This window comes from Meriones unguiculatus, chromosome 18, assembly GCF_030254825.1.
Source record: "Meriones unguiculatus strain TT.TT164.6M chromosome 18, Bangor_MerUng_6.1, whole genome shotgun sequence".
NCBI lineage: Eukaryota > Metazoa > Chordata > Mammalia > Rodentia > Muridae > Meriones > Meriones unguiculatus.
This window is the reverse complement of record NC_083365.1, coordinates 28,555,389-28,570,566: the sequence shown is the minus strand read 5'-3', so window position 1 is coordinate 28,570,566 and position 15,178 is coordinate 28,555,389. Positions and strand designations below refer to the sequence as shown.

Here is a 15,178-nt window from a genome sequence, read left to right as displayed (position 1 = left end):
TTAGATGCCCTAGAGAAAATACGTTCACCATAGGACTCAGTCACAGACATATGCATTGTTAAAAATACCTGCCAATAGGCATGCAGAGGTCCAAGCTAGATGGTTCAGGCCAGCACTAAGAGGGGGAAATGCTTGTGAGCTCACATTCTTTTGCCATTTTAGGTTTTTGCTTAATTTTTTTTCTTTTAAAATTTTGTATTAGTTTATTTACTTTACATCCCAATGAGCGCCCCCTCCTTTCCCTCCCCCCAGTCCCCCTCACTTTCCCTCCTTTCCCCATCCCCTGTCCCTTCTCCTCACAACAAGACCAACACTGACAACTAACCCAGTCACACGGGGGCTTTCAGAGACTGAGACATCATTCATGGAGCAGGCATGGTCTGGACCTAGGCCCCTACACACATGTGGCCGATGGGTGGCTTGGTCGTCATATGGGGCACCTGGCAAGTGGAGGGGGGCTGTTTCTAACATGGACTCTATTGCCTGCTTTTGGATCACTTCCCCCTAGCAGGGCTACCTTGCTTAGCCTCAGCGGATGAAGATATGTGCAGTCCTGATGTGACTTGATGTACTAGGGAGGGTTGATAAAAGGGGCTCCTCTTTTCTGGTGAGCTCCCATTCTTAAGCAAGAAGCTATCTCCAATTGGCAACTACTTGCAAAAGAGAAATCATTTTTTCCCCAATGGAGTCTCACTGGGTATATCAACCATACTTAAGGGCAGGATTTATACCCAGTGGTAGAGGGCCAACACAAAACAAACTCAATGATGTGTGTGTGTATATATATATATAGTCAAATGTTGCTTTGTTTGGACTTTTTTTTTTAAATTGTACTGGTCTTTTGCTTGTATGTTATGATATCCTATTTTGTGTTTTTGTAAATTTTTTTTCTTGGGTGCATGTGTTAGTGCCTGTGTATCTTGTATTTTTTCATTGCTTTTTAAAATTCTATTTTTATTTTATTAAAGAGAGAGAAAGACAGTGAAGGTGTGGAGTTGAATGTAGGGATGTGGGGAGGATCTGGGAGGAGATGGAGGGGAAATCAAGAATATATTGTATGCATTTTCATCTAAAAAATTCTGTCATTGGGATGGTGCTTTACAGAAATTAAAGTCCCATGTTCTAAAATATACCATTAGGCAGCACAATTTGGATTTGATGGGTTATAGAAATGAACAAACAAACAAACAACAAAAAAACTAACACAAAGTTGGAAGGAGAGAGGAGGTGAGGGTTATCTTGAGAGTTAGGGAGAGGAGCAATGGAGGAATATGATGAAAACATATTGCATGCATGTATGAAATTCTTCAAGAACAAAATGACACCTTTTAAGAACGGCACCGTTAAAAACCATACCATTTCCAATAGTACAAATTAGACCTACTTAATGGTAACATTTCCCCAGAGGAGGATTTGCTTAGTGAAGTGCTGTGAGAGCGGATGGACACAGTTTCTTACCTAGTTCTTGGTCTGATGGCTCAATGCTATATCCATAACCAACAAACGTCCGCACGGCTTCACGCAGGCTGTCCCTGTTTGATTTCTTGGTGCGTTCATCTAGTAATGCATACGGCACCAGACGGGGATTTCTTTTGTTCTTCAGATCCTATGTGACGCCAAAGGAAAAGTGCCAAGGGAACACATTTCAGTTTTATAAGGAGCCCATCCTCCTCACATACTCCCTGTCTGCTTGGCTGGTTCATTATTGGATTTTCCCCACGTGGCTTGATATTTAGCAGTGTGCATATTTTCCACTTCCCTTCGGGTTTAAATGAGTATAAAAGGAGAAATCTTACTAATGCTCAAAGCTAGCATTAAAAATAGACTTTAATAATGCCAGCTTGCAAAATAAAATGAAGTGTCATGAAGTTGGTTAGGCGCCTCCATTCCCAAGGTAAGGCCGATGTGACTGTTCCCTTAAGGAACTTCATGCCACCATTTAACTGTCAGCACCCCATCACACCATCTTAAGTCATCAGAGAGACACTAGAGAGAGCAGCTGAGGCAAAGTAGGTCCCCCTCATCACAAAAGGGACATTGTGCAGGGGAGTCATCATCTTCGGTTCCTTAGGAGAGATTCTGAAGAGAGCAGTGAAAGATCAAAGGCAGGAAAAGTCACTCGAACTAAGATGCACGTTACACTGATCAAACCTCCTTGTTCCTAGGCCTCTATGTTTTTCATAGCTCTATTCTTGCCCTCCAGATTTCCTGGAAGTAAGTTTGGAAGAGCTCGTAGTTTGAAACTGAAATATCCCCCGTAGCTTCATGTGTTTGGACATCTGGTCTCTAGTTTGCAGAGTTGTTTTGGGAGCCTGTGGAATTTTTTTTTTATAAGAGGCTAGGCTGGGCTGGTTCAAGGGAGACACTGAGGGGGTGGGGACTAAGCATTTAACGGTGATGGCTTGCTCTGCATCCTGATCCAGAAAGATACAAATAAGCGGTGCTATAAGTTACTGCTGCTGTATTTAAGCTGCTGTAGCCACAAACTCCCCACTCCCCACCCCCTTGATGAACTATAATCTGAAACTATGTACCAAACTACTGCATCTCTCTTTATTTAAGTTGCTTCTGTTGGTATTTGTCACAGGGATGAAAAAAGTTAACACAGAGGCTGAGGTATGTGGTAACTCACATGAGCTTTCTGAATACTAACCCTAAGTGATAAAAATGAGGAAAATGAGGGGAATATTTTAGGGAAAGATTTGGGTTAAATGGCTTACAGTGAATCCTGACTCTAAACTCTGCCCAAGTCCTTGCTATGAACCTAGATGTTGTTACTTTATCATCAAGCTAAAAGATTTAGTTGTGGCCAGGGATCCTTAGTTCAGTGGCCTGAAGTGTGTATTATGTGTGCATGACTCCTGGGCAGGTTGCCTTACTCTTCTTCTAGGCTATTTCACCCTTGTATTTACCTCAGTGGTTGCTATTTGGGGGCCCTCTCAGAACTACTGTTGGCATGATATTGGTTTGTTCTTACATTCCATCCTAGGAATATTACTGGCTCAGCTTATTGATTTCCTTCTAACCATGGCCTTGGAGGGTATCACAAAAACTTAACCCTCTATAGTGAAAACAATATGACAGAACATGAGGTAAAGTATGCACAGAGGGCAATGTGTTTTATCAGTGCATCTCTAAGTGAAGGAAAGATACTCTGAATCCGCTTCTCTAAATTGAAGTGATGCCCGTGGTCAATGTCAATGTGACTGTTGCAAATTTCACCTAGTCCATGATTCTATAAATAATATAGAATTATTTATAGAGATTTATAGAATTTATAGAATTATTTATAGAGAATGTATTATATATGTAAAATTTATAATATTATATATATATATATATGTAATACTCTGTGAGGGACAGAGTGCAAGAACAATGCCCATATTACAATCTAACATGCTCCACAGCAAAGTGACATTTTGATGGATGACCACATTTATTTCTCTTGCATGCTTGACCCAACTCTCCTCACCTGTTGAATGCCATAGGTCCATCCTTGCTTTATTCTGTCCTTTGCCCAAACATTGTGTGCATTTTCTGCAAGTTTATCCACTAAAATTTCTTGAGGTGGTAAGAGCTTCACATCAGATAAGTCCAAAGGGGCTGGCTTATAGCCATTGGACATCATATAGCTACAAGTAAATGCAAAAAGTATACACATTTTGAATAGGTACATATGATTCCCATTTTCTAGATTTTACACATTTATTTGGAAATTTCATATACATATAACATATCTTTATCAGTACCTTATTATCTCCCTCCAATTGCCTCCATGATCCCTGCAACACACCTCACTTTAAATTTCATGCCTTCTTCTTTTAAATGATGCATTGAGTCCAGCTAGAACTTCCCATACTACGTGGGTGTAGCATCATCCACTGAAACATGGGTAGCCTACCAGTAGCTGCCCCTCAAAGAAAAGTGACTCTCCTTCCCTGGTAGGCAGCCACCAATTGCCAGTAGCTCTTCAGCAGGAGATAGTGCCCCTGGAACTCCTCCTACCTCCTGCTGAAATATGTGACTGGATTGATCTCATGTAGGTCTTCTGTTGATAACCACCGCTGCCTCTACAGAGAAGCACAGCTTCTCCGAGTTCATGTGACATTAAGAAGACAGAATTTCACAGCACTTCCTCCCACCCTCTAACTCTTCCTGTACCTTTTTCTGGGGCATTCCCTGAGGTTTGGGTGTGGGGGTTGCTATAGCTAGCCCATCTATGGCTGAGCACTCTCATTACTCTCAGTGCTATAAGCAGTAATTAGTTTTATCTTATTTTATTAAGATCAAACATATATATTAAAATGCATACATGTGTAGGGTTTAGGGATATATATGTACGTGTGTATGTACAGAACATCTCTAAGCCAGTAAAGGCACAGGCAAAATGTTCCCTCTTTGGCTGATAGATAAAAGAAACTCTACTTTGAGTTCACAAATGAAGCCCCTAATGTACCAGTCTTGTAACTAATATATCTCATAGACTTCAAAGAGCAACACTGAAGAAAATAGAGCCAATGCAAATCCATCCTTATGCCTAAGAAAAGTATTTATGTGCCCTGAAAGTGATGGCCACATTCAGCACATTGCAGCATTATCAGAAACTCATCTATTCTGCTTAGGAACACAAAATGTTAAAATCGTTTTGGCTAGGACAAAGCTTTGAACTAAAGGCGTTCTTACATACAGCATTAGCATACGGTGGTGACCCACTCTTGCAAAGCCCAACTATTCCTCTTTGGAATTAGAACAAAAAGCCATGACAGATGAAAATTTGTGAGCATAAAGTGACTTTTGCAGTTAGCTCTCCATTTCAGGAGCCATGGCCTTAAAAGCCTATAATTTGCAACATGGTGTGCAAACGTGAAAGGGCTTACTATGTCAGGTAGATATATAAAGTAAGGGGGAAGGTTAGGTACACTGTGAATAGGGCAACTATCCCCAGAGCAGTTAATTACATCCATGTGGGAATACAGGTCCAGAGATGCCCTAGAGCTTCAGGACTATTGACTGCCTAGGCTAGCATAAGAGCTTGACTGTTATATAGTTTAAGGCCAATTCTGTATAGAACACTCTTGACAGCATAAGGTACAGGATCTATTGTACTCCTAGGAGACTGTCCTGTCTCTATTTTCTCAGGACAGCTGCTTCTGGCAGCCTCAACATGCCTCAGTATGTACTGTCCCTGGAAACCTCAGCTAGGAATGCGCCTCTCCAGATGCCATCTCTCAGATATGATTTCCTTGACACCAGGAGCTGTGTGTGAAAATGACTCATCGGCTCAGGGGTTTAAGAGAGTGGAGATGGCGAGCATCTGATTAAGGCTGGCACTGCTTTGGCTCCAGTCATGACACTTGTGTTTTACTGTGTGTGTCCCCAGAGCTGGCACTGAGGAGCAAGAGAATGAAACAGTGAGTGAGCCAGCAGGCAATTACCTGAATGTGTGAATTTGCCTGAATGTAGAGGTGGGAGAGGCAGTAGGACATACAGATATGGGGAGGCAAATGGAATCTTGGTATAGATTCCCGTTTCCATGAAGGGTTTATGTGTTAGCCCAGTGCCAGAAGGAGTGGAATGAAGATCTGCAGTGGCTAGGAACCATTTCCAATCTCTTTTGCCAACTGCTCTTCCTACCCACCAGAGAGAGCACACTTATTTGAGGTCTGTATACCTCCTAGCTCAAAATTAAGCATAGTGGTATTAGGTCTGGGAAGAAGGGGCAAACAGAGAGAAAACTTTGAAATGCTTCTTTTGCAGTAAGCCTCTCCTGAGGGTTCCAGTGTCATCCAATTAACCAGGGGAACATTCTAAGATGCTACAAAGTGTATGGTCTGTTATTTGCCTTTGTACATGGGCCGCCAACCATCCCAGCTTTCACACTCAGCTTGAGACATTAGAGAATTCACTTACTTTTTGGGCAGTTTGACTTTCTTTAGCTCCTCTTCTGCAGCCGGGTTTATATGGGCAATGTGGCATCCTAGGGCCAGCAAGGTTCTGTGATGTAATACAAGGAAGACACTGGTGTCAGCTGAAAGATGAAAGATAATAAATGCCCTAACCTATGTCTGAGCTGGTTGGGAGGACTAAAGCCATTCATTTAGATCAGAGGTTGTCCAACGTTTTCTGTAAAGAGGCAGAGAGCAAGGCTTTGTATACCTTTTATCTCTGTCTCAGCCACCCAACTCTGCCATTATGGAGTAAAAGCAGCAACCAATAATATGTGCAAATCAACGAGCCTGGTTTTGCTGCAAGGAAAATGTATTTATAGAAACAGGTAGCTGGTCTGTTTGTCCCATGAGCCACAATGTGCCAGCTTCTGATTTAGACCATAGCAGGCATAAGGACATGAAAGAGGAGATTGTTAACTGCCCCGCATGGAGACATTTTCTAGTTTATAAATTCATTTTGCATTATATCAAGGACTTGTTTTCATGGAATAGACAGGATTCTAACATCAAATCTTTTGGTTGGCAAATACTTGCTGGGTGGTGTTTATATCTTGATGAGCTATATTTGATGTACCAAGATGCATAAAACTGTTTTTTTTTTTAAAAAAGCATAGTGCAATTAAAGACAGCCTATATGTGAGCCTGTGAGACAAAGTAGTTTATATCTTTGTTATGTTAACAAGACAATATTAGACTGTTCTGTACTGACAGAGAGCAGGGAGATACAAAGAAATGACAGATAACAGACACAAAAGGAATTAAAAATGGACGGTGCTGATGTAGATTAGGACATCTAGGTCTTTTTTAGGATCATTAATGGGATTCTGGCACAACTGAAAGTTGATTAAAACTTGGGGTTTTAGTAATCAAACCATATCTTTATTTGCTTTCAACGCTATCTTTTTTGTTTTTTTTTTAAATATACTTGATTTAACACTAATGACTAGTGACATTTAATCCTCTTATTCTATTTCTTTCCTTTGTCCTCCTGCCTCCTGAATTTCTTTTTCTTGCTTCCAGAAAACGGCAAATGGCAAATGGTCTCTGGAGAAATATATTTGCTAAATAATGATGTGGGTCAGCTCCTCACCATGCTAAGTTCTGTGACATGAGGAATCGTTGCTGCCTGTGATTTATCAATGTGTTTTGTTTGCAGACAAGAGGGACACACCTTTGCAGTTTAGTTACAATGTATCAAATCATCCACCCACTGTCTGTCTGGCCCACATTCAATTAAACACTCACTTCAAGGTTTCAGTTGACATTTGCAGGTTATAATTCTTCTCAGTTTCAGGGAGCTTTGAGAACTCCACGAGACAGGGGTGTTGTCTTTTGTTGTCATCCCGTATCTAGGTGAGAATGTAAGAAAAAAGAAAATGTGAGTTTTGACAGCTGGCACTACCTTGAAAAAAAACAAACAAACAAAAAAAAAAAAAAAAAAAAAACAAAACAGAAATGAACATCCTCCGAGGGCCCAGGCAATCCATATCAGGCAGGACAAAGACAGTAACTTGCTGATAGGTGTACGCATGCGATTCTCTTAGGAGCTGGTACACGTGGTTCCCGAGCTGTCAGTGGCCTGAACTCTGTGGATTTATTTCTTGACAGGTGTCTGCATGTAGAACAAGATTTTCCAGAGAAGCAGTTTCATGAGCAGTAGCCATGATTTTGTTATTTTGTTAAAAATTCAGGTCACCATAATGTTACGGGAGGACGGCAAACTTCGGACCACAAAGGGCTATAAATACGGACCACAGCTGTAATCTCAAAAGTTTTGATAGCCGTGTTAGAAAAACAAAAGAATTAGATCAAATTAATTTTAACAACACTTTATTTCACTCCATAATGTAATACATTGTTCTTTTTTATGAGGATAAGAATAAAATAATGTAAAACACGTCTTAAAAATCCAGTGTGACGCTGTGGTGCTAGCACATGCCTTTAATCTCAGTACTTGGGAGGGAGAGGCAAGTTGGATCTCTGAGTTCAAGACTAGCCTGGTCTATAGAAGAAGTCTCAGGGCAGCTAGGGCTATTTCAAATAAACAACAATAAAAGAAGAAGGAAAAAAGAAAAAAAAAACCCAACACAAAACATAAAAACCCCAAACCAAAAAAAGTATGAGTTGTGCATCCAGTACACAGCACATGCCAATCCTGACTAGCCAATTTTCTATTGTTCAGGAGCCTTATGTGGCTCTTGCACTGAATAGCATGGTTCGCAATCACCAACTCACTCCTTCATTCATCTAGTCATTGAATAAATGCTTGAGTGTAATAATCTAGATTTTGTGAGCATAAAAACAAGGGCAGACCGCTCCATCCTGACGAAGTCAACAGGCCAATGAAGTAGGAAGTGGTGATGAGATATTTGTGAGAATGAATGCAACTTAAAACTACAGTTGTCTCGAGTTCTCTGAAGGGGAGACATCAAGAGCAGACTGCAGAGCAGTGATCACTCACAAGGACACTGTTTTGTGGCAGCTAGGCATGTACAAACATGTTAGAGTACAGTGGCCTTTTCAGTAAGTAACAGGAACATGCATCAGTAGGTCACAGGAAGCTCTAAAACTCACCAATCCTTCTGCCCCCAGAAGTGACCTTATACAAGTCACAGAGCAATGTTAATTTACAATCTCTCCCTAACCCACTCCGGTCCCCATTCATCTTAGTGATACAACGGAAAGCCACATTAAACAACTTCTGACTCAAAATGATGAATCAGCCCGCTCCTACCACCTCCTCGGAGAAGACTGCTTTTCCTGAAGGGAAGAAGGAGGAATGTGAGAGGCGTGGAGGTATGGCTACATCTACAGACCTCCATTTAAAAGAAACCAGAGTCTAAATGGACCACAGTTTTTGTATCCGTTCTTCGGTGGGGGGACATCTGGGTTGTTTCCAGTTTCTGGCTATTATGAATAAAGCTGCTACAAACATGGAATACTACAATGGAATACTACTCAGCCATTGAAAACAAGGAGATTATGAAATTTGCAAGCAAATGGATGGAACTAGAAAAGGTCATTCTGAGTGAGGTAACCCAGACTCAGAAAGACACACATGGTATATCCTCACTTATAAGATTTTAGTCATATAGTGCAGGATAGACATACTACAATGCACAATCCAAGAAGATAAGTCTGGTAGGCGTATTAGGCTTCATGTAGGCCCATTAGTTAGGGTAGTGGGGGATATCTCTGACAGAGACTATGTTGCTTGCTTCCCCTGATCGGACTTCTCTACAAGGCCACAGGGGAGGAAGACAAACTCAGTCCTCATAAGAATAGATGAGCTGGTGTGTCTGGGTAGGGGGCTCTCCTATTCCAAGGAAGAGAAGAGAGGGGATGCAGGAGAGAGGGTGAGACTGGGAGGACAGGAGGGAGGGGCCTGTGACTGAGATGTTAAATGAATTAACTAATAAAAAAGGAAAAAAGAAAACGAAACCAGAGTTAGGATGTAAGATGGGTGATCGGTTTCTGGCATGCCTGGGAGGAGATGGTCTCTTCAGTGCTGGCTACAGACAAACTGAAGAACGGGCGGCTACTGAGCACTGCAAAAGTTAGACAAGTTGGAGGAAGAGGGCATTTGGGTTCACCCATTCCCGTTCTCAACCAAGTGTTCAAGGAACCCTCCTCCCAATATGACAGTCCTCCTGGGGCTGGCCAGAGAAGCACGTACTTTGCCGTAAGTCCAGCCGAGTTCTATTTTATTCATTCCCCAAAGCTCGTGGATGTTTTCAGCCAGTCTGTCTCGGATCTTCTCTAGGTGAAGTGGCAGAACAACCTGAAGGAGAAGGGGCAAGAGAAAAGCCAGCGCTACAAGAATGAACTGGATGAAGTCTCCACTGCCTCAGCCGACTCCACTACAAATGAGGAGGGCTGCACTGCCTAGATCTCAGCACTTAGCTCTCGAGTGACTCCAAATGACTACAGGCTCTACAGTTCTGTGCCCCATGGCACCTCGCCCTTATCAGAGCTCTCCAACACACAAGCTTGAATTCGATCTTCTCCCCACCCCAGAGTACAAGGAGAAAATCAACTCAAGAAAGCTGTTCTCTGATCTCTACGTGTTCCCTGTATCACAGAAGTGAACACACACACATGCACACACACACACACACACACAGACACACATACTCTTTCTCTGTCTCTCTTTCTCACATACACACATACACACGTACTCACATGCACACTGACAGAGACATACACACATACACTCACAGACACATCTCTCTCTCTCTCTCTCACACACACAACACATACTACACACACATCCTCACACACACTCATACATACACAGGCATACTCACACACTCACACACACAACACACATACTCTCTCTCTTTCTCTCACATACACATTTTATACCATTTAAGCACTTATCATTTAATATACTCACTCCCTTGGGGAGGCCTTTTCTGAAAAGCTGGTCCCTCCAGGGAGTTTCTCTGCTTTCCTGGTACTTTCTCCCCATAGGGGCCACAAACTGAGGGCCCACCTTGTTTTCTCCTATTTTCTTTAATTTGTTGTTATTGTTATTTTTATGTTGGTGGCTCAACAGTCCCTAAAAAAATGAGAGCTCCAAATAAAACACAGATTCGAAGTTCCTTTGGCTAACATTGTATCCATACATGCTTACCAGCTCTTAACAGGAGCTAGGACCCAGGGGCTGGGGAAGTAACCAGGAAGGAATCTAGTTAGGATAAGCATTAAATGTTTTAGTTAATAATTCTTAACCTACAAAGTATTTCTTAATATGCCCCAGGGAGGACTCCAAGTATCTTATATTTAAGTTCTCCTTTGTGAATAATTTTACAGAATGATAGAGTCTAAAAAAAAATTACAAGGTATTCATGGTAACGAACCACATCTCTTCAAAGAGTTCATAGTAATAAATTACATCTCTTCAAAGGGTTTTTTCCTACTGGCTAGGAGCATTGCCTTTCTTACAGAGCCCTTAAAACTCAGGTTTGAATCTAGACATCAAAGCTCTCAGGGCTTGCATCTCTTTCATATCCAAATCTTCAACTCGTCATTATTTTAGTTATTTTTCTGGTTGCTGTGATACATACACTGACAAAAAGCAATGTAAGGGAGGGGGGCATGGGTTTATTTTGACTCATAGTTATAGTCCATCGTGGCAGGCAAGGGTTCCATCCATCACTGCAACTAAGTGAAGCTGACGAGAGCTTGAGGGGGCGGCTGGTCCCGTGGCAGCCACAGACAGGAAGGAGAGGCAGGAGAATGGTTTTGCTCAGCTGGCTTCCTCCTTTGTGCAGCCGAGGGAATAATACTACCCTCTTTGGGATGGATCTTCCCACCTGAACCTATTCAAGATAATCCACCACAGGCATGGGCAGAGGCTAGCTTAAAATAGAAAATCCCTCGTGGGTATGCCCGGAAGCATGTCTTCTAGGTGGTTCCTGGCACTGCCAAGACTCACTGTCACATGCATGTTTAGGGAACTCTCCTTACTTCTGGGTCAAGTACTCTCCTCCCACACCAACACCTTCCCTCATTTTTTTGAACTCTGTTTTACCCAGTCTCTCCTAGGATGAGGTCTTTGTAATTTCACGTTTCTGATAGGTTATCAGGGGCAGAGGCAATCCTGCTCACTGTCGTCTGTTACTGCACTGGCACAAACAACTCTGTGCTCAGCGAAAAGTCCTGGTTTTTGTCCCTAAAGCTTCCCAGCTGTAAAGAGTCCAGGATATCATCTTATGTCACTGTAGAACAAGGGAAGATGAATATATCTGAGAAATATCTACTGCAGAAAGTGTTCTGTTCCCCTATCTTCCTAAATGGAGATCTTTCTCAAAGAATTCAACCATTTCTTTCCTGGGGACACTGACCATTTCCATCAGAGACATGTCAGCCCCATAACCAGACAAACATTGTCAAAAAGCAACCACATCTTTCATGTTCCAAGGACCTGTTTTTTTGTTCCTTGGAGGAGTATATATATATATATATTTTTTTTTTTTCCCTTCCCCTTATTCCCTTCTGCACTCCTTGGTTGGAGAGCCCATATTCTCTAACGTCTACCCTGAGCTGCCATCCTTTTTCAACTCTTCCCTAATTAAAATATGTTTTTTTTTCCTTCTTGCTCACCTGTTAGCCCAAGTTTAATTTGCACATCCCCAGTTACAGAACTGAGAGTCATGTTTTTCTTCTATTGTTTCTAGAACACCCAGGAACCAGACTCTGATTTCCAGGATCTCTTGTTACCCGCAAGCTCCTCAGTTTCCTACCGAAGCCTCCTCTACATCCCAGAGCCTGAATTATGTATTGAAATGGGCAGGGAAATGCAGAGTTCTCCAATTTATAGGATATTAAAATTACTGACTGCAGGAGGGGAGAAGCAGATTCATGATCCATGCATAATTTGGGTACAATGGCTACAATTCCAGAGCTTGCAAAGCTGAGGCAGGAGGCTGCTAAGAGTTGAAAGCCATCCTTGGATACATACAAGACCAGCCAGAGCGCCTGAATGTAATAAGGTCATATGAATGCTATGGAAATGCAAACTAGAGATATTCTACATGTGAAAAAACCTGTTATTCACATACACTGTTAATGCTAACTGCTTTAGAGGCAAGATCCTTTTTTTTTTTAATTAATTTCTATAGCAGTGGTTCTCCTGTGTGTCACAACTCCTTTGGGGATTGAAAAAAACCTTTCACAGAGGCCACATACCAGATATCCTGCATATCAGAACTCCCATTATGATTCATAACAGTAGCAAAGTTACAGTTACGAAGCAGCAGTTGGGGGTCACCACAATATGAGGGACTGTATCAAAGGGCCACGGCATGAGGAAGTTTGAGAACCACTGCACTAGAGCACGTAGAAAAGTGGTTTAAATAGCACACCAGTGGGCTTAAAGAGATGGATTAGCTGGCAAAGCCAACACAAAGGCCTCAAATTGATCCCCAAATCCATTTAAAAGTGCTAGGGTTCCACATTCTTGTAAGCCCAGCACTGGTGAGGATCCACGGGATTCCTTGTTTAGCCAGTCTAGCTGAATGGCTGAGCTTCAGGCCAACAAGGGACCCTGACTCCAAGGAGGTGGAAGCCTTTCATAAGGATTACACTCCTCTGGCCTCCATATACACACAGGTGCGCATGCATGCGCACACACATGCACACACATATACACACACAAGTGTGCACACACATGCAGTTCTCTCTCTCTCTCTCTCTCTCTCTCTCTCTCACACACACACACACACACACACATACACACTCACCACCCCCAAGTCTATCTGCACATTCACAGACATGCACAAGCACATACACACGTTGAAAAAAAAAATGGTGCTGGTGCGTAAAAACTGCTGACAAATTCCTTATCATGCCAGACGAATGTGCCTCCGCCAAAAATACAGATGCTGTATTTTTGAACCCACTTGCCAAGCACTCCCATGCAGTCCACACTCTCTGTTTCATTTTCAACTTGCCACCTCCATGCTCTTCCTTCTCCCAACTGTCCAACCATGTGAGACTTGACCTTACTTTTTGCTTCTAGGCTCAACCTTTATTCATCCCATTGTTGTTACATCAACCCCTCCCATGCTGTTACGTCACCGCCCCGCAGCCCTCTCCATTTAAGCTGTGGAAAGGTCCAGATTGAATTCCGTCTGTTCTCAGACTTTTGGAAACATCCCGTCCTAAAGGACATGTATCCTGTTCATTCTGCATTTATTACATTTGACCTTTAAAAAAACAACATTTTCTTCTTATATATTCAACTTGGCTATGAGTTCTCAGAGAATACTGGATATATCTCTGCATCCTTCGAAAGTAAAGTGCTTCGTGTGGAGATGCTCACGGAGATTGCCTGTCATATGCAATTTAGACTTACCTGACTGGTGTCTATGGGGCATGGGATGAAGGAGGCTTGCGAGAGGAACTGAGTGGTGCCCAACAGATCCCTAACACCATCAGCATCACGCTTATATTCTTTGACAGGCTCCAATCTCATCTTCTCCTTTGGAAGTAAGGCTTCATAGCAAGGGGCATAGCCAGAGGGAGGCAGGAACTTAAATTCTCCATGCCGACCACCCATCAGAAAGCGTACTCTGTCATTTCAAGACAGCAGAAATGAGAGGTCAAAAAGTATACTGCCTCAACATAAATGAATATTAAAGGTTATAGCCACACTTGAAATCATGCTGTTGGGAACTCATCAAACTCAGATTCAGCATAGCAAATATCTTCATGTATAGAGACAACAGCATAGAGAACTGCGTGTCCAGGAACCATCCTCAAGGGAACTTCAATGACATGTTCTTAGGAGTTTTATTACACAAAAGACACTTGGTGCTTATCCTTAGTGCAGTGGGTAATTAGAAGAGACATAACTACAATATTGAGAACATAGCAAGATACTTCTCCATGAAAATCATATTGAAACATCACCATGGAAACATGTATTTTTTTTACTTGACATAAATTACCCACATGCTAGTTTAAAAATATAATAAAACTATATAAATAAAATAGTAAATGCTGCATGTTCAGGCAAAAAAAAATGTAATACTAGAGTTTTCAACACAGGAAAGTCTGTAGTTCTCAGAGTAGCCATATGATGACAATGGTAGGTAGTGGTTGCAGGAGGGTGAAAGGGCAAACAGGTGCTCCCTGGGATGCCTTCCTAAGGGACACCGCCTCTCTGTAGGCATTCTGGCCTGACACTGTGGTCCATTCAATTTCTAAATCAAAACCTTGATCCTCTCCCTCTATTCTCTTCCATGCACACACTTGACCTAACAGCAATTTATAACAGTACCTATTCTAAATCCAAAATGAGCTTCTGGATGCTGGTACCACCTTGGTCCAACTCATTCTCATCTCCCATAGAAGGAGAAAGAGCTCTTTCCGGTTCACAGTAATGATAGGCAGACATTAATTACTAACACACTACAAGTATTTCAATATTTTTTACTTAGAACTCTGTATGAATTTCAGTTTTCTACATATAAAGGTTATGTTATGGTGAATATCAAAGTTTTTCTGACAAGGAGGAAGGATTAAGACACCACCAGACAGTGGCACTTCATATGACCCTAGTCTAGAGACTACAAATGTAGCGTTCACAAGTCAACTTCAGTTATGTAAAACAGAGGAAATAGACCACAGTTTTAAGTAAGTAAAACATGGTAAGATATATAGCCCTTGGAGGCTCAATGATAATCTCACAGGAAAAATCAATATAAAGAGAGTGTTGGCAT

The 15,178-nt window shown here is 41.9% G+C and overlaps 1 protein-coding gene across 1 annotated transcript in view; it reads right to left on the bottom strand.

The window, feature by feature from the left end:
* Ryr3 (ryanodine receptor 3) overlaps positions 1-15,178 on the bottom strand; it is a 518,783-nt gene that overhangs the window by 203,481 nt on the left and 300,124 nt on the right. Inside the window, exons 20-25 of the mRNA XM_060371666.1 lie at positions 13,810-14,026; positions 9,625-9,729; positions 7,194-7,297; positions 5,911-5,994; positions 3,473-3,632; positions 1,459-1,606 (exon numbers count right to left, since the gene is read on the bottom strand). Coding sequence (XP_060227649.1) covers positions 1,459-1,606; positions 3,473-3,632; positions 5,911-5,994; positions 7,194-7,297; positions 9,625-9,729; positions 13,810-14,026 — 818 coding nt within the window. The remainder of the gene's footprint in view (positions 1-1,458; positions 1,607-3,472; positions 3,633-5,910; positions 5,995-7,193; positions 7,298-9,624; positions 9,730-13,809; positions 14,027-15,178) is intronic.